The 21,197-nt window shown below is 38.1% G+C and overlaps 1 protein-coding gene across 1 annotated transcript in view; it reads right to left on the bottom strand.

The window, feature by feature from the left end:
* Positions 1 to 1,767: 1,767 nt before the first annotated feature.
* Positions 1,768 to 21,197, bottom strand: part of LOC121855113 — a 74,571-nt gene continuing 55,141 nt past the window's right edge. The window contains 5 exon segments of the mRNA XM_042349973.1: positions 1,768 to 6,899; positions 8,803 to 8,922; positions 10,026 to 10,067; positions 13,865 to 14,028; positions 15,246 to 15,536. Of these exon segments, the coding sequence (XP_042205907.1) occupies positions 6,678 to 6,899; positions 8,803 to 8,922; positions 10,026 to 10,067; positions 13,865 to 14,028; positions 15,246 to 15,536 (839 nt within the window). The 3' untranslated portion in view covers positions 1,768 to 6,677.

Raw genomic sequence — 21,197 nt, 5'->3', positions numbered from 1 at the left:
CTGTAGTATAAGCTAGGCAAGTTCAGGCGCTCCAATCTCTCAGGGTAGCTGAGGTGCCGAAATGCAGGCACCAGTCTGGTGGCCCTCCTTTGAACATTTTCAGCCAACTGACAGTCCCAAGCATATCTCGGGGACCAGAAGGTCATAGAAGTTAACCTTAATAATCCTCTACCCGCCCTGGGCCTTAGCCGCTCAACCAACATTGCTTCACTCACAGATACAATTGAGGCTCTACTGGCCACGACTTTTCTACTGAGCCGGAATTTGACAGAGACTGAATGCAGGTAAGCAAGTCTCACCTCAGACACCAGGTACTGTCGTCACCTTTTCGGAGTATATAAGACCATTAAAGTCCAGTTAGCTACGCAAAATTATGATAACTTTACCATTTTCTGAAGATAATTAAAAATGTTGTTTATGAGGAAAAATAGTTAAGCCATTATTACATGTTTAAAGATACACACAACTGGATTCTATTTCTACAAACTCCACAATACCAAGAAATGTTTCTATAATACATAAATAAACACAAAGTTTAGAGGTGTGATGCTCATTACCCGTTTCTTCAGTAAATGTATTGATGAGAAAATAATGTTTATCAACGTAATACAACACAAAAACAGTGATAAGAGTTGAATTTTCCAAAAATTTTCGCTAATTTTCCGAAAATTTTTAAAAAATTATCAGAAATTTCCGAAAATTTTCCAAAAATTTCCGAAATTTTTCCAATATTTTCTGTGATGAAATATAATAGTTACCCCTTAAACCTTCTTCTTCTTCCTCTCATCAAAACACTAATCCTTCTTATTCTTCTTCTTCCTCTCATCAAAACACTAATCCTTCTTATTCTTCTTCTTCTTCTTCCTCTCATCAAAACACAAGGGAAAGATCGAAAGCTAGAGGGAAGAAACAAAATTCGAAGTGGTCATTTTAAGATCGATAGCTAGAGGGAAGAAACAAAATTCGAAGTGGTCATTTTAAGATCGAAAGCTAGATGGAAGAAACAAAATTTGAAGGGGCGGTTAATTGTTTTATGGGATTAAATATAACAGTTACCCCTTCTTAGAGTTCTGTCACGAAATATAATAGTTACCCCTTAAACCTTCTTCTTCTTCCTCTCATCAAAACACTAAACCTTCTTATTCTTCTTCTTCCTCCTCTCATCAAAACACAAGGAAAAGATTGAAAGATAGAGGGAAGAAACAAAATTCGACTAGAAGCCGGTGAACTACTGACACAAGCAACACAGGAACTTGTGGTGCTCATTGCTGGAGACTTCAATGCCCACTATCAGCACCCAGTGTATCCATTCCACTCAGTTTTAGGTTATATTTCATAGCAGGCACCAGGATTATCTTTGTTTACCTGGATTATTGTGGTGGTTTAGTGATTAATACTGTGACAATGTTACCATATTAACCTTTGACTATGTTTGCGTTTTATCAGTATAAAACATTTATTGAGTGATAAACATTTCATTATACTGTACAGTAATTCCACTTGCATCTTTGTTGACACTAATATTACCAAAAATGTTGTGGGACAAACCTTAATTTTCACTACACCATCAAATCCGGGAGTTTGAAAGCTATGTGGAAAATATTATTGACATTATCATCATTAGTTATGATAATTTGGCACTCATACACTTCTGGATGATTACTTTTGACCATGACTGTACATGTGTACTTACCTTTATACATGTACTGTACTCATATATATAAGTTGTGGTATGTAAACATACACAGGAATAATGAAAGGCATGTGTAGCAAAACGATAGGATTTACTTCTTTTAAAATTTTAACATGCCATCAATGGGACATTTTACAACACAGTTCACAATGCTCTGCGAGAAAATCAGTTTGGCTGGAAAAATGCAAAGTTCATTTAGGAAGGGTGAGGAACAAGTGGGAACCTCCGGCAACTGAGAGAAGCTTTAGGGGAGAGAACTACTCTTAATAGTCAAATGTGCCAACTTTTTCTTCTCCCACAGGAGCTTGGCCCTCCAGGGGGTATTTCCCTAGTGAAGGAAATGGCCCCTTGATGGGACACTGATTATAAGTTTTTATTATGGACTCTTGAGACCCACTGTTTTATCTCCTTTAATCACATCATCAACATAAAGATGTTTTTCACTTAGATTTATCATTATTACAGGGAAAGCCAACTCAGTGTATAAAATATCAATGACACTTCAAAATGATGAACTTCATTAAAATAATTTACACAAAATCCTTTGCACTTACAAGATTTTTTAGTTTGCAAAGTTTGTACCCTTAATTTTGTTTCTAGATTTTGATTTACCCCAAAATATAATTTTTAAGTCCTCCTCATGATCACCACACTCAAAACACCACCTAAGAGCCCGTGCAGAAACCTTTGGGTCAAACAAATAATCCACTGACTAAGTATTAGCAGACATTGAATACACTGAATACGCACTAAAAATACATGACAACAAACTAGTCCCATGAATGGATATTTTTGTCTTGCAACTACACAACACAAGCACGTGGTGCTAAGCTGGAGGTCCTGATGATACAGAGAGAACACTCTAACCCACTGTTTACCCCTAACACTGAAGTTCCTTTATACACATTGCAAGTGTGTTTACTGATTACAAACTACACTATCTAGATACTGTATGATGATCCGTTCGTGCTAAACCCTCGGCACTGACATGTTTTAAGTTATTTAGTGGGTGGCTGGTGATGGCCCTCCCTGGCACTTCCTCAGTTGTCGGTACGGTGCACCTGTGCCACTTTAAGACACATCCGGACGCCACCTGTTCATCTGTCCAATTATCTCTGACCTATCATCTATCTCGCATCATTTATCATTTCACCACTTTTCAGCTTACCAGGTTTACTTTGTTACTAACCTTATTTGTCCAGCTAACGTTAGTACAGGAGGAAACCGGAGTACTACTTGGAGGAAACCTGCGACATTTGGTAGGGTCACAATGGATAACACCCTTCCCATGTGTGTCCGGGCCAGGACTTGAACCAATGACATAGTAGTGAGAGATACATACGTTACCGCTACACCACCAAGTGCAGCTTGATCATCTTGTCAAAATATAATCCACATCCTTCTGCTAACACATTAACACACATCAGGTGGTATCCAGTTGTGTCCACAAGCAGCACATGCTTATCAAAATCATAGTTAAACCATGAAATATGGTCCATTAGTTGTAACAGCATAACAAAAAATAAAAAATAATAAAATTCACACCATTTACAATGGTTGAGGAATACAAATACTGATTACAAATAGACTCGAATGAATATAAGATAAAACAATATGCTGTGTTGAAGAAAGGGGCTGAAATAGTCAACAAAAATAACCAATAATGAAATATGATTGTACAAATACACATATGATAGAATGGTAGTTATTTCTCTTTCTTCTAAGCACGATTGTATTGTAACATTAAATACGAAACAAACATGCAACCTTCCAGTCTGGGACACAAGAAACAATCATATAGCCCACCATTAAACAAAACAGCCAACTGGAAGGAACTCTTTACAGGAGAGAAATATATGTAGTCCAAAGAAAACGTATAATGTTGAGGTTAATTACACCAGAAGGTAATATATATGAAGTTGAGATACAGTATAGGTCAATAAGGCAGGGAAAGAGAGAGAGAGAGAGAGAGAGAGAGAGAGAGAGAGAGAGAGAGAGACACAGAGAGAGAGAGAGAGAGGAAGTACTAGACAGTAAAAGGTGCACATCCTGAAGTGACAGGAAGCTTTGTGTGCTAGGAACAGGCAGCAGCCATTCATCTGAGCAATGTTCACTTGAATATTAAGACTATAACATTGCAGACATCAGATGAACAGTGTGAGAGGTACATATTTTTCCATCAAGTGAGAGTGTTAGGCTAATGGAGTGAGACTGCTCTTGAGAGTAGAAGTACATAGCTGATAAACCTTAGACAACAATTCAACCTGAACTTGTACATTACCATGTACATAACAATATTTATAATATATACAAAATGCTAATCTGTTATTATTCTCTCTTTAATAAATTTTTGTGCTGCTTCAACAACATCTTGCTTGACTTAGGATTATTACTCACAGAAAATGAATGGAAGGTGAACACCTTCTTATTTTCATTATATTTGCCCTTGACCCTTAGGAAACATTATATAACTAATTACTCACCTTATGTTATTTACACTGTACAGATCATGTGGAGTGCTTCTATGACACATTCTTGACTATTTTTTATGGCTTCCAGGGTACAAAAGATGAAATTTAAAATCTTCCATCCAATTAGTGAAGAGCCAGGACCACATGTCACACGTTTATCACGGCAAGAGCTTTCATTTTTTGTTCGACTATTTTCCAGAACCTGAGATAATGTACACTCCTAAGATGTCAGTCAAAATCATAGTGAAACAGCGGGTAACAAATACATAACAGAGACCATGAACTATTATGTTGCTATGGATCTCCACGATAAAATGTGTATTGCCGGAGAATACAGGAAACGACAACAAATAAACAAACTTACGCTAAAGGAAGATGCACCCTCTACACAAGTCACCCTCCACGTACTTCTCACTAATAGTTATGTAAAGTGTAATGAGAGAAGCATTATCTCACGTCGCTCTTATGGTCAAGATCAATTATAAAACAATGTACAGAATAGGTGTAGGAATCTAGTACTGTACACTTAAAGAGACCACTGTGCATCTATAAATGATCCAAAAATTTTATAGAGCTGCCTGGTGGTAACTTATGCACTTCAGCACATGAGGTCAGGTCAAGTCTAGTTATCCGGTATGCTAATGGTTATGGAGACTGAAATATAACTCAAAGATGTGGAGGTAAAAGTTTTACCAGATATTAGAATTTTAGCTCAAATAGAGATGCTGAATTTATACTTTTACTATTGGGTTACAATAACTGACCACATTGAGAAACTGACACTATTTCCCACAAGAGATACTCCTTAAATGGTTTTTTTTTTGGGGGGGGGGGTTGGTGGAGAGACATGTCAACACTTAAAGGTGATTCAGACTCAACCATGATAAAATTCTTAAACACTCTGATTATACTGTTGATGTGATTTATATCCAAGTAACATCTGGCCAAAAGCTAATATCTTATATCCCATCATACAAAAATCTTGAATTATAAAAAAAAAATCCAGCATTACCAAAACCTGCATCATTGTGCAGCCGCAGTGATCAAGGTTTTCAAAAGTTAACGAGAGAGGTGTCTTGAGCAGAGGGTCTATCATATTCTACTTGTGTACACTGGTTGTCTTCTGTGATTAAATGATATGAGAAAATAATATGATAATCCATTAACTTACAATATCAATGAATATAAAAGCAACAATTCCAAAACCCAACTACAATGCTCTTGTTTGTATCTGACATACAAGAGATAACATAAAACCTGAAGTGATGCACAGTAAGGCATCTGAGTGGTAGAGTTGTTGGTCTTAGTCGAGTTTTTTGCATTGTTAAGATAATTATAAGAATTTACACTTGCCGTCAAATGATCTACCTCGTCAGAGCCTCCGCCCATTATCTCTGGAGTTCTCCGACAGAGTGTACTGCTTGGTGATGGATCAATTAGCACTGTGTCTGTAGCTTCTTGAAATACGGGAAGTGGAGGTGCGTGTGGCTCGTGTGGGAGGAATCGCGTGGCAGCAAGAGTATAATCTATAACAACAGTCTAGTTAACTACTCTCATCCCTCAATCTCTCTAAGAGGTACAGTAGTGAGACAGATCTAAATGATGTTTCTGTCTAGTTGGTAGGCAGAAAATCCATTAGTTTTACCTGTCTCTACCTTGAGTGTAGGAAAGTTAGTATCAGTCAGAGGATTAGTTAAAGACTCAACAGCTCCCAGTCTATAAAGGTGGACGGTAATGACCAACTTCGGAGGAAAGTACACAACCTTTGAGCTCTAGATTTTTTCTTTGTAATCTATGATCATAAGAAATTGTATAAAATGAAAATCCGAAATATCTTCCCTTCCATCTATAAACTTCAAAGCTTTCTGTAAGGCAGCCGTGATATTTTAACTTTAGATGTGAATGCAGCAGAAAGAGTTGTGTGGTTCCCCTGCAAGCTGGTGACCGGCGGTGTAGGACAAGTGGGAGAGAAACCAGCAACACCAACGACCCACCACGGACAAGAACCCGTGGAGGGCAGCAGAGGAGGGATCCTCAGGCTCTCCGGGGCTCGGGGAATGGTACAGTAAGGCAGTGAGCAGGCCACCAACACTCCTCCCGCATCTACCGCTCCCTCTACCAACACTTTTCTTCTTAACACTTCACTAAAATTAGGCTTCCAAAAATGCCATCATACAGAGTTCACAAATAAACCAGGTTACAAAAAGAGTTGTGGTAGTGTCGAGCAGGACACAGCCCCCGCACCCAGAGCCTGCCAGCTGCCGGCCTGCCAGGGGACATGGCGGGATGTGCACGGGGGCAGCTGCGCATAGCGCAGCCTTTGAGGCGTCACGGTGCAGTACAAAAATGGTATAAAGGGTGATGGGTCCTTGGAAGCTACTGGCCACGTGAACCACGTGCACCGCCCACTCCCAGGGCAACTGGGCTCGGCATGCACGTCACGCATGCATAACTCAGTAACAAAACGCTACCTAGGCAACTCTAATAACTGCAAGCATAGGCAGCCACGTGTATCATGAGGCCAGCAGTAAGTGTTGTAGTGAGGAGAGGGCGGCGAGCAACAGCGGGAGTAGCAGCGGCGTCGACCGAGCCAGGGTGGCAGAGTCGGGCATTTGTGGTATGTGTGCCTGAACCTCAGCCAGAATAAGCACCGACAGTGCCATGTCTTCCCGCACCTCCTTGGCGTGGTTGTTGATCTTCCGGCCCACCTCCGTCACCACCCTCTCACATGCCTCCTGCAATGGTCCATGTGTTATACACAGTTTTATACATACTTAACTTACACACATGCTTTCACTTGAGCATATTCCTATAAAGCATTTTACTGTACTGTAATCTACTAGATTAATTAATTTTCTACAATGCAGACAAACACTGTGGCAAATGTAGTGAAAGTAAAGCTACACTCAACCATCTTCATTCCTCCCCACTGTAGTTAGGTACCCATTTAAATTTTACTTACTTTTATCCTCTTTGCCACTAATTGGACCATTAGCTGCTTGTGCAGTTGGTCACATCTTTGTTACACACTGATGCAAGTACAATACGGGCTACAGAATGTATCTTTGCACTCTGCACCAGTGTTGGTTAAGTCTGGTCTTGAGTGAGTTCACACTCGGTGCCATCAAAACACACTGTAGTAGATTGTTCCAAGAGTTTACTATTCTCACTCCAAAAAAGTTTGCCCTGACCATATTCTGAACTTGTGGCTTCTTCAACCTTGAGCTGTGACCCCTAGAGGGGTGGGCGTCTGCCAGGTATGAACACTTGACTTAGTAATGCCCTTTGAGATGTTTATAAACTTCAATTAAGTCACCACCTTGCCTTCTTTTAGTATAAGCTAGGCAATTGCAGGCATTCTATTCTCTGGGTAACTGAGGTGCCATAGTGCAGGCACCAGCCTGGTGGCTCTTTTTAGGACATTTTCAATCAACTGACTGACTAGCATATCTTGGGGACCAGATGGGGTGACAGTACTCCAAAAGCACCTCACTCTTGAAGAGCATTACAAGGGACGGACCCTCTAGGTATCTGAACAACCTTCTTATAAGACCAACTAACTTAGTTGCATGATTCACTTTTTTCTCACAGTGGCCTGAGAACGTCAGTTCATTGTCAACATACACACCCAGGTCCTTTTCACATTCGGTCTCTGTTAATGAAGTATCTTCGTCCCATTGGGACATGTGATATGCTTTCTTATCACAAGTACAAAGGGACGAAGAAACAATTTTATGACCTTCAAACATCAACTCGGTGTCATTCAGTTCCTATTCCCTATTTGTCCTTCTCAGTTAAGTCACTCATTTTGCAGTAAGAAATATCATGGTCCTATATTGTCTTGCCAACAGCCATAACTAACTGACATTCCTCTTGCTGAAAGAAGAATTAAGATGTATCTTACTATTTCTGGAGGCTGTTTAGGCCTACTTGAAGCTGTTTTGGTCTTCATTTGGTCTACATTTAAAGTGCAAGCAGGTAAAGTTTACTTTCTTTACTTTATCCCCTTCACCACTTGATAGGTCACTAGGTGGTTGGGCAGTCGGTCTGTTCTCTGTCAAACACGGTTGGTAAGTACTATGCATGTACGGACTCTTGAATGTAGTATTGTACATTTATACTTGCACGGCAAAATGTCTGAAGATTTCATTCAATATCTATCTATCTATCTACTGTATCTATCTATCTATCTATCTACTGTATCTATCTATCTATCTATCAACTGTATCTATCTATCTTCTAAGATGACAAGTGCTGAAGAGGATAAAGTGTAAATCATACAGGGTAGGCAAGAAATAACTGACAGGATACACAGCAGCCTTAGTATAAACAATGTGTATGTCTACAGTATATATTTTGCACATGTATATGTTATGTATTTTTACTTTTTTACTTTTATTCTCCTCGTCACTGATTGGCTCTACATATTTATTTTATTTTCTAATGAATCTTTAAGGCCTCCATGTTAAACTGTACCAGGGTCTCCACAGTGTTTACTCCAGCACTGTCTTTTGTGCAATGTTCATTTCTCTGATTCTGCCTGTGTTACTGTGCTCCACCAATATAATTTCCTACCTTCCCCTTCTACATCCTTACCATGCAGTCAACTTCCCCCTGACCCTTGTGTTAAACTCTAACCTTCTCTTCGTTGTGCATGGCGACCGTCATGTTGTCCCGGCTGTCTTCGAACTCCTCTAGAGTCGCCTGCAGGATGATGTTTTCATCTACATGGGTCACTACCTCCAGCCGACACTCGGTCTGTGACGTAAAATACTAACATCAGTGCCGAGGAATTTGTCCACATACAGCAGCTTCACTGGACAACTACACAACACCTCCTGAGGACCAAACTATGGGTGTACATTATGTGTTACTTCTGGAGTGGTGACAGGAAATGAATGACTATATATGGGATTTAATAAGGTGATTGGTCACAACAGAAGCACTAGGATAGAGTCTCAGTCTTAATGGACCATAATCCTTAAGGCTAGACAAGGTATGGTTAGGTTGGGGGCCAATTAGGACCAGTCCATTTCATTAGCATCCTTTTAGTGAGTATTAATATACATACACTGACAGTATAGTTTAGAGTACAGTGCAGTGTATATGAATCACGTAAAGATTAGTTCCCCAACATATTTCACCTGATGATTAAACACCCTAATGCTAGGATGGTTAATCTAATGGTAAAATAAACTGTACTTGGATCACCTGAAGATTAGCTTCCAGTGTGTCTTAGTATGCCATGTTGAGAGAAGTTTATATATGCTGTAATGTGCAGCATAATTTACACAAATGGCAACTAATTACTTTCAAAAAGATATGATAACTTGTCCATACCTGTCTAGCCAACACTAACCACAGCACACAGAAACACTATAAAAAGTGGTGTAAAACATGGACTCTGGATACAAAAAGAAGAAGTAAATTAAAAAAAAAGAGGAATAGAAACAAGAGGAAATACAAGTGAAAGAAGAATGAGGAAGATATAAGATCTGGGTCACCTCAGGAGAGAGAGAGAGAGATATTGGTAAACGTGTGTGTAAGTTGAGAGATGGATGGGAAGAGGAACATAGAAGAAATAAGGAGATAAAAAGATTATAGCATAAGTGAGGGCGATGGACATTGAGGAAGCACTGTGTGTGTGTGTGTGTGTGTGTGTGTGTGAAAAAATATATATGTGTAAGTTACAATTATAAAGAAAATGATAAAAAAATAAAATGAGCTGGAAAAGAGGGTGGAGTTAGCAGAATGAGATGATGGGAAGGATGTGGACAGAGTGTAAGGCAGGTGGAGAGAGAGAGAGAGAGAGAGAGAGAGATATTGTGCAGGCAGGCCAGAGCATGGTACAGTATAAGCACCTTGGGCCGTGGGGCGTCCGGGCTACTTACTCGTCGGTCACGCTGCATGGAAGGTGTAGAGACATCATTATACTCACAGATCACTACTTAGCAACACAAGGGAGGGGCTGAGGCTAGGCTAGGCCAGGATCCACACTACTACACCACTCACCAACACATCCCAACCCCCATTAAAATTTCACAGGGAGGGAACGAACAAATGCCCCTTCAAACAGACACCCATGAAAACGTAAACAATACAGAGTGACATTAATACTCCAACATTACTGACAGATGGGGTAAAAATATTGTTTACAGCAAAGATATAGTTTCTGAGCACACTACTAATAATAACAGCAAAACAAATCTAAACTATCCCACACTCTCTCTTTTTTTTTAGTTACAGTACTAGGATGGGTTAGGAAGATATGGCTACAGTTGACTGGGACTGGGTTGCCATTAACTGTGCAATCATCAGGTCACTGTAGTTTTCGTCAAGGGCCACAATAAGTACTGGTACGTGGAGGCATCACAAGAGGGAACATGGGTTGAAGGATTCAGATGACACCAATTTAACTTAACATTAGGAACTGAGGGACTATGGAGGGATTCTCCGACCGACAAGTAAGGTGAACATTGTTATGGTGAGTCGGGAGTTGGTCAGGATATTGACTAGGCAATGTTTAAAAAACCCTCAGAACTCTTAACCCCTTTACTACGGGGACACGATTTTTAATATTTTATTTGGCTGATGCCGGATGATTTTATTCACCTCGGAAGGATCCTGTACAGAAGTGGTTAATAATAATAATAATAATAATAATAATAATAATAATAATAATAATAATAATAATACAATAATAATGATAATAATAATACCTGTAGTAATAATAATGATAATAATACTAATTATAATGAAGATAATGATAGAGATATTGATGATGTTATTGATAATGATTATAATAAAATAATAATGAAAATATTGATGATAATAATAATAATAATAATAATAATAATAATAATAATAATAATAATACAGGTTGTACCTCTCTAGTCTGGCAACCTCGGGACCTGACCGGTGCCGGACCATGGAAATTTCCGGACCATGGAAATTCACCCTTTTCCTGGATAGATAGTGACTTGTGCTTATGCTTGGAAGCACTAGCACCACTTTCTCTGCTTCATGGTCTCTTTAAAGACATATTGAAGGGTTAAATGTCGTACAGTAGCTTCTCAAATTTCGCGAGTTTTTAATTCGACGTTTTCTACTTGAACACACAAAAAAACAACACATTTAAAAATTTTGATGGAGGAAACTCGAATTTTGACGGGTTTGAACGGCCCACCAACGTTCAGACGACGTGCATAATCTGTAAACAGCGTCATTTCTCTTATGTACAAAAGATTCATTATTGTTTATTACTGAAAGTCTTTTTGATTAAATTAATGTTTGTGTGTGCAAAATGAGCAATACAATTCATTAATAATACATAGAATATTAAAACACGAGGAAATGAGACAGCATTGTTTTCGTTGATTACAAAACCAGTGACTGACTGGTTCTACATGTAAAACTGAAGAAAATAATACCTTGGTTGTAGCTGTAGTAAAATTAATATGGTTCTTTTAAGTAATGTTATTTAATGTTAATAAATGGAACAATAGAAGTAGCTAACGATAATGGTAAAGAAAAAAAGAGAGATCGCGTTTGTAAGTGCGCACACGTGAAAACATATCGTCATTACTTTACATAAGAATATGAAAGCAACACTTATTTACTGTTCATATATATTTTAATTAATGTTTCTGAATTTGTTTTTATTGAATTAATGTTTGTGTGTGCAAAATTAACAATACAATTTATTAATAATACGTGGAATATTAAAACACACGAGGAGACGAGACGGCTGCCGGCATTGTTTTTGTTAAAGCTTACAAAACCAGTGACTGATTGGTTCTACATATAAAACTGAAGAAAATAAGACCCTGATTGTAGCTGTAGTAAAATTAATGTAAAAAAATTAATATGGTTGTTTGAAGTACCTGTAATGTTATTTAATGTTAATAAATGGAACAATATAAGTAGCTAACCATTAATGGTAAAAAAAAAGTGAGACTGCGCGTATGTAAGTGCGCACATGTGAAAACATATCGTCATTACTCTACATAAGAATATGAAAGCAACACTTATTTACTGCTCATATATATTGAAGGGTTAAATGTTGTACTCTATATAGACAAGCAGAGAGAGAGGGCAGCCGAACTGCCGGATGTAAACAAACCTTAATTTCCCGCGGCTTTGTTGTTGTTTTTTTTTACGGGGATTAGCCCACCCGGGCATAGGTCACTGACCCACATTGGGGCCTGAGAGGCAAAAATTTAATACTCCTGTAATAATAATAATAATAATTCAGATAAGTCCTATTGGACAAACTAAAATCGTTCCGGACCACAGAATGCCGGACTAGAGAAGTACAACCTGTAATAATAATAATAATAATAATAATAATAATAACCTTTATAGATACAAGCGAGTTGACTTTACATGTAATGAAAGTTAAGTACTGTACCTAATACAGTCTTAACACTAGCTGTGACTGTTCTTGTCAAGTGGATAAAAATAATAATCCTGTGATATAGAAAACAAGAATCAGAAATTTCAGGTTTCATAACATTTAGACAACAGCTGGTTGTTTGTTTACAGTCGAAGAGATGGGATGCCCGATTCGCCAACCTCCGAAAGAGAAGCAAGAGAGTAAAGACTGAACAGGCTGCCTTCCTCTCGAACATAGCCAACCTGTGTACTGTAATAGTTTAGGTGGTGGGGAATCCATCAGAGGCTCTGGTTCTGGTTGTTCAACAGTGGCCTAAACCTTAAGACTTCACTTATTCTGAATCTGGCAAAATCCCCGAGCTTACACCGAGGTATTTTTGTTTACTCTAAGCTGCCGTCATTGTTGAGGAAATCCGGACATTTTGGAGGTGTAGTGAGGTGAGCAGTGGGATAGGCAGTGGCGGTGCTTCTAGGCTCTACCGACTTGTGCTCGCGGGAATGTTGTTAGCTTTGACTAGCTTGTGTAAAGCTGTCCTACAGTACAGTGATATATAGTTCTATCTCCCAGTAGCTATGAGGGACAACTCGGCCAAAATAAACCCATAATTGAGAATTCCTATGAGCCAAAAGTCAAAATATGAGTAACACTATATAGGAATGACAGTACATAGCTATTAACTCTAATTTGTTACACAGATATCATTAATACATAACTGAATATAGACACGGTAATTCAACTATTCTATTTGATAACTTTATAAATAAGCTTCTATTGAACATTTATTAAACTACTATTATCATTCAGCTAATTTTAAAACTCTGATGTCTAAATTGGCTAATAGGCAGTAACTATACTATTGTTTATAAAAAAAAACTATTTGAAAACTACAAAATTCCATAAAGCTATCATGACTACTGAACTATCTAACTAACTAACTACATTAATGAAAAAGCTGTCAAGAGAATAATGAAGTTTCCTGAAGGAGGAAGAGGAAAAGAGAATTAAAAGGAGAGAAGGAAAAGGAGGAACACCCTTATGGGAGGAGAGAAGGAATTGGAGGAGCATCCCTACAGAAAGAGAGAAAGAAGAGGAAGAACACCCTTAAAGGAAGAGGAGGAGGAGGAGAGAAATAAGACCAACACCCCCACCCTCCACAGCAGGAAAGAAGGAAGGAAGGAAGGAAGAGGAACATCCCAATAAGAGGAGTAAGAAAAGCACCACTACAGCATTGGAGAGAGAAAGAGAGAAACAAGTAGATCAGAGAGGAGTAGTAGGTAGTGGAGGAGGTGGAGCCCTTCAACACACCCCGTTCAGCTCGAGTGAGGACTCCCGCACCATGTCCCCAAGCTTGTTCATGGCATCGTTGACGAGGGAGCTCTTGGTGTAGGGCCGCAGCAGCAGTTCCTCTGCCTTGCTGTACCCGATGAATAAGAATATCCCCTCCTTCGTTAAGTTCGTATTGTAGCTGTCTGTGGGAACACGTACTGGGTTACTATCAAGGTCACAGTTATTTTCTCTCATACAATATATAATACAGTGCCTCTTTAATAAATTGAAATGGATAAAGTAATTTCACAATGATCTTTAACTGCCAATTCCAAATCTATTTGAAACTAATAATTAATAAATTAATAGTTATTTCTGAATCTATTTCAAACTAATCATATATTATCAATTCTAAATATATTCAAACTAATCATTAACTGCTAATTTGAAATATATTTCAGGGTATTCATTAATTGTTATTCTAGAATCTATTTCAACCCATTTTATTTAATATGAGAGATGAATTAGCACAGGGTAATACAACAGTGTTTCCTCTGAAGGGCAAAACCAGTGACAAGTGACCCACTGTATTGTATAGTTATGGCAAGCTTACCCAGTACAGTACACAGTGGATATGAAACATGGAGGTTCACAATTCATATGTGTCATACTCGTAACAGATGAGTTAATGAGAAGAACAGCTTTAGATTGAGCTTCAATAATGCTATACACTGATAGGACTGTACTGAAACATTATACTACACCCCTGTACATGGTTTTTGGAGGGCTCATGTTTTGCAAAGTTAAAAATCAGCTGATTCCAAGAAATAACTATTTATATCACAACTTTTTCTTAAAATGACCTAAGAAATGTGACATCTGTCTCTTATATCTTTAACAAAAATTGAGTTGCTCCATCAACCTGTATGAAGTGTGATCACTGTAGGCAAGTACACAAAATACTTAAGTAGAAAACAAGTGTAGTACTTCACATAAAAATCTATAACCATAACTAAACATTTCATATATCACAATAAGGTAATGGTATACTTTTGAAACCATTATCAAACTCTTTCCAATTAATAATGTTCAACCATCTGTTTGACCTAGAGGTAGTCTGGTAGGGGCCAGTACAGTCAATCAAGCTCCACCCACTTTTGGTTTCTTTCGTACAATTTGTAAAAGTTGACTGTGTTGGTAAATCTATGGCATTTTTTTACCTACTGTATACTGTTTTAAGGAATGGAAAAAAGGCAGTGAATTTGTCGACTTGATGTGACAACTTAGCCACAAACAACTAATCAACATTCATGAACTGTAATGGTTGCTAAGGAATCCAAAACTGGGTAGAGCTTAGTTGACAGGTCAACAAAGTGGAGTAAAATTAAGTGAGGCGGGTGTGAAGTGGCACTGTACTCACTCTGTGGAGGCCTGACACAGATGAAGGAGCCAGAGTAACAGAAACACTCCCCGCGGGAGGCCTGGTAAGCGGGAGCCGAGTGTGTGTACACAGCATATCCGGTCTCGCAGGGTCTGGCCTCTACACACTCGAGGACACTACATGCCAGCTTCTCTTCAGCATGACAGAGGCACAGCTCAGAACACTCCTGGTCCTTGTAGAAGCGCTTTCCTGACCCCTCCTCTATGAAGTCGACGGTGGAGGCACTGGGGTGGCTGGGGTCGACGTTGGTGTGCCGCTTCTCACAGTACTCTGGGGAGGGCAACACCATTTGTAATACAGTATGTAGTATATTATGTAGTGTGAAATTTGGGAATCTAGAATGATTACTGAAATAGGTAGCACAGTTTGGGAATTCCATAATATGGCACACATCCTGTATGTTACCACAGAAATCAAACTAGATTGGCTTGAGACTTTCTGTGCCTGAAATTACTGAAAACTAATGTAATTAACATGACCAATCGTATTCTGATGTGGTCACATAATAAAACAAATCAGGTTCAGGAAGATTCTATAAATGTGGCAATAATTCTTAAATCCCCCTTCCTCTATAGGTATCAGGGATGGTATGATTTAAATCAGCAATTTTTGACATGTTAAAGTGTCATAAAAGAATATTTTCAAATTACATAAATTTTTAACTCATTTTCAACCTTCATAATAATAAATCAATGACATAAATAGCAGCTGTGACTCAAATGAATGAATAGGAAAATATTTTGAATTAGCAACCAATTTTCTGCAGTGTTTTACCCTGTAATTTCCCTCATCTTTCCTGCCCTGCCCACTAAAGGTGACTGATGATAGTGGATAGAAAAAAAAAAAAATAGGGAAAAAGTTGATGTATTGTTTTATTAGTTACTATTGTATCACCCAAACAAATGTGGAACATATGAAGGAATTACCGTATATACTCGTGTATAGTTCGAGCTTTTAAGACCAAATTTTTAGGCAAAAAATTGGGGGTTGTCCTATACATGCGTAATAGTTTTGTTAGGTTGAACCCGTGCATGATGGGAAGGGCGAGGAGCAACTTTTAGCTTCAGACATGAAAAATATTTACCATTTACTGCCAGTAAACAATGGAAACGTAAAATATGTACCAATTAGTAATGAAAAGTTGTGCAGTTCCTTCAGTAAATGAAGCTCACCAACTTACAATAGGCTAAATTACCTTACAACGTGTTTTCAGTAGTCTATGTTGGAGTTCTTAGCACAGGCTAACTTATCATATCATATACGGTATCACAGTTCTCATTGATCTACAAAAAATATCGGTATTAAAAACCTTTTCGATATTTCACACTTAATATAACACCCGGTAATCTACTTCAACCTCCTATTGTTTACAACGACGCATGACGCATCACGCACCACCAGCTGTATCAGCTAGACGGTACACGTGTTTTTCGAATCGTTTTCAGTTAAAAAACTGTTACATCACACGTATATTTCACCTAAACTGCGCCTGAATGAATATATTCTCGGAAATAAATAGTGGTTTTGCTGAAACGTGATGTATTTGAATGTAAAATAGGATAAAATACATGACGAAAACTATTTTACCTAACCTTCCGATGCTCAAGAGAAGTTACTCGTTTTTTTAATAGTTTTTGTTAAAATATTGTTATATTACAATGGTATTCTATTCATACTGTGCTTGATATAATGCATTCACGGAAATGTAATATTTTTGCTGAAATGACGTACGTATTACAGTGGAAAGTGGGATAAAATCGTGATGAAAGCAACGACTATCGCTTTCTTTTGTTCAAAAGATGTTACCATAATCACTTTTCGAATGGTTTTCAGTTAAAAAACTGTTGTATTACGATAATATTCTATCCTAATTGACTTGAATAAATACTACGATACCATATTTCTGAATATTTTCATTAAAATCCATCAAAATCATTTTCCTTGTCATCGTCTGCAGCACCAAACAGCTTCTCCCAGTCCTCTCCTTGAACAGGGCTACAGGGTACGTGTTTTTCGAGTCGTTTTCAGTTAAAGACTATTACATCACTGGTATATTTTACCTAAACTGCGCCTGAATGAATATATTCTCGGAAATAAATAGTGGTTTTGCTGAAACGTGATGTATTTCAATGTAAAATAGGATAAAATACATGACGAAAACAAAAGACTTTACCTAAGCTTCTGTTCTTGAGATGTTACTCGTTTTTTAATAGTTTTCGGTTAAAATTCTGTTATATTACAATGATATTCTATTCATACTGTGCTTGATATAATACATTCACGGAAATGTAATATTTTTGCTGAAATTACGTGCGTATTACAATGGAAAGTGGGATAAAATCGTGACGAAAGCAATGACTTTCGCTTTCTTTTGTTCAAAAGATGTTACCGTAATCGCTTTTCGAATGGTTTAGTTAAAAAACTGTTGTATTACAATAATGTTCCCTCCTAATTGACTTGAATAAATACTTGAATGGAAATATACAATATTTTTGTTGAAACTTCCCGCATTTCAGTGTAAAGTGTCATAATAATAAATGGTAAACAATTTGCCTTCGGCACTCGTGTTTCATGCACGGCGAGCCTCAGTTTATAGGACGTAGAGCGTTTTTAGTGAAGGTTTTGTTGTTCCATTACCCTCAAAAACGTGGGTCGAACTATAAACGAGGAATATTGTAAATTAACGATTTCTTGGTCAAAAAATCAGGGTCGACCTATAAACGAGGGGGGGTTATAGACGAGTATATACGGTATATAAATGCCTTCTGATGCTAACTGTTTGCTCCACTATTACCCTAAATATTAAAAATTTTCTGTCCCAAATGAGGCCTTTTTGAAGATTTTGTTGCCTATCAGTACTGTAAATCATTCAATCAGAGTACAGCATCGTCCTCATATCCGAGGGTTGGCAACAACAATCATCCACTCTTAAATGTTCTTGGGCTGTTTTTACTTTCATCCAGTCTCAGCCTTCCCCTCAACTTTGCCCATTAATATTTCTGTTATTATCTCCTCATCCCTATTTATATGACTAAAGTAGCACAGTTTTCTTATTCTCAACATTTTAGTAATCTTGGAGCAGATGACTAACACAAGAACACATTGTTTGATTTTGTTAATTTTTTCAAGAGAGATTTTTGGATGATACAGGTTGTACCTGTCTAGTCCGGCAACCTCGGGACCTGACCGGTGCCGGACCATGGAAATTTCCGGACCATGGAAATTCACCCTTTTCCTGGGTAGATAGTGACTTGTGCTTATGCTTGGAAGCACTAGCACCACTTTCTCTGCTTCATGGTCTCTTTGAAGACATACTGAAGGGTTAAATGTCGTACAGTAGCTTCTCAAATTTCGCAAGATTTTAATTCAACGTTTTTTATTGGAACACACACACAAAAAGCAAAACAATTAAAAATTTTGACGGCGGAAACTCGAATTTCGACGGGTTTGAACGGCTCACCAATGTTCAGACGTGCACAATCGTGTAAACAGCGTCATTTCTCTTATGTACAAAGGATTCATTATTGTTTATTACTGAATGTCTTTTTGATTGAATTAATGTTTGTGTGTGCAGAATGAGCAATACAATTCATTAATAATACGTAGAATATTAAAACACACGAGGAGACGAGACGGCTTTGTTTTCGTTGTTTACAAAACCAATGACTGACTGGTTCTACATATAAAACTGAAGAAATTAAGACCCTGGTTGTAGCTGTAGTAAAATTAAATGGTTGTTTTAAGTAATGTTATTTAATGTTAATAAATGGAACAATAGAAGTAGCTAACGATAATGGTAAAGAAAAAAAAAGAGAGATCGCGTTTGTAAGTGCGCACATGTGAAAACATATCGTCATTACTCTACATAAGAATATGAAAGCAACACTTATTTACTGCTCATATATATTGAAGGGTTAAATGTTGTACTCTGTATAGACAAGCAGAGAGAGAGAGAGCAGCCGAACTGCCGGATGTAAACAAACCTTAATTTCCCGCGGCTTTGTTGTTTTTTTTTACGGGGAATAGCCCACCCAGGCACAGGTTATCGACCACCCACAACGAGGACTAGGGGGCTTTTTGAAGTGAGACAGTTTGTATGAGTATGGAAACACAGAAGAAGGCAGAACATTCCACAGTTTGGCTGTGTGAGGAAAGAAGGATGTACAGCGAGTTCTGCTATAATGCGTGTTTTGACAACGCGAATTGGCTCAAACGCGATTTATGAATAGAGGAACGATATTTGTATAACGCGAACGCTTGTTTGCTGTAACTCGATTTTTGCTTACTATTTCTCCAATTTTGTGGTATTAACTGTGAATATGGTAATGAAGAATATCTCCAAGAAGCGTTCTGGTGATCGCATTCCCGGTGATGATCGTAAAAGAAAGGCTATAACCCTTGAAGAGAAGCTCGTTGTTATCAACCTCAAAATCACCCTTCTCCCCCATCAAGTTACTGTATATTCATATTTTTTCAAGGTAAAGTGTTACATTTACTGTATGATTTCATTATTAGATATGAATGTAACATTTATTTAGACTGTGCTATCCTTTGTGTTAGGCTAACTACTAAATTTTTTTCGATTTTGAGTAGTAATCTGCACCTAACCCTATTTTCTCCATAAGCCTTGTTATTTCTATTACGTGAATTTCTATAACAAGATGCTTTACAAGAACACAACTATCGCGTTATAGCAGAACTGACTGTACTATAACGGGTTATTCTAGTGTGACCGACATCCACAGTGAAACGGTGGGTAACGCGGGCAAGACAAGTGTTACGAGCTCAAGGCCTTGCCGGCGGTACACAGGATGCCAAATCCACCGAACATTGCCTGTTAAAGTACCTGTAAAGGAGAGAGAGAGTGAAGCAACATTGTGGCGAAGAGAAAGAGAAGAAAGATTATCAACTAAAGGAGGAGAATCAATAAGACAAAATGCCTTTGATTCCACCCTATCTAACAGTTAGACAGAAGAGCCACCCCAGATATAAGAGCAGTACTCCAAGTTTTTGGGAAGTAGCTTTAGCAATGTTGTGGATGTGTGACTTCCATGACATATTAAGAGGAAATGGTGAGGCCTAGCATATCTCCAGGTATTTTAGAACTTGGCAGAATGATTGCATCCTGAAATGTGATTAGTGGGATATCATCTAATTTGGAAAGTGTAATTGGTAAATACAATTCTGAGTTTTATTACTATTAGATTTAACCAGGTTTCTACCTCCCCATTTGGAGATGCTGCACAGATTCGCATTGATAGATGAAATGATATGAGCTCTAGAATTAGGGGGGAAGGGAAAAATGTGAAGAAAAGTGAAGAGTAGAATCATCAGCTGAAGAATGGATAGAATTAGTTGTAGTGTGAAGTGAATCATTGATAAAAAGAAGGAAGAAAGTAGATGAAAGAACAGAACCCTGTGGGACACCACTATTGATAAAGAAAGAGCGAGAGATCGATCCCTCGACAACAACTGCCAAAGAACAAAGTGGGGGAGAGAAACCATAAGTGGGAAGTTTAGAAAGCAAAGACTTGTGCCATACCCTGTCAAATAATTAGGAGGTGTCGAGGGCCATGATGAAAGTTCCCCCATAATCCCTAAGAGAGGATGACCAAAGATAGGTGCAGTAGGAGAGCAGATCACCAGTAGATCTTGCCTGGCAAAAGCCAGACTGGTTATCCAACAAAAGAGAAAAGAGTTCAAGGTGACGGAGAAAATGAGAGTTTAAGATTGTTTAAAAAATCTTAGAGAGGGATGAAGTTAGGGCAATGGGGCGATAGTTAGAGGGATTAGATATTATGATATATTCTGAGGTCAATAGTAATTTTTACTATACAAAAATGCCTGAGTACAATACAGGGTACTGCATTAAAGAAAAAGTACTGAAATTTTCTGATGAAAAGGGGGGGGGGGGCTGGATCCCCAGGACCT

Source organism: Homarus americanus, unplaced genomic scaffold (genome assembly GCF_018991925.1).
Source record: "Homarus americanus isolate GMGI-L3 unplaced genomic scaffold, GMGI_Hamer_2.0 scaffold29465, whole genome shotgun sequence".
NCBI classification, from domain to species: Eukaryota; Metazoa; Arthropoda; class Malacostraca; order Decapoda; family Nephropidae; genus Homarus; species Homarus americanus.
The sequence above is the reverse complement of the archived record's forward strand: the minus strand, read 5'-3'. Positions and strand labels throughout refer to the sequence as shown.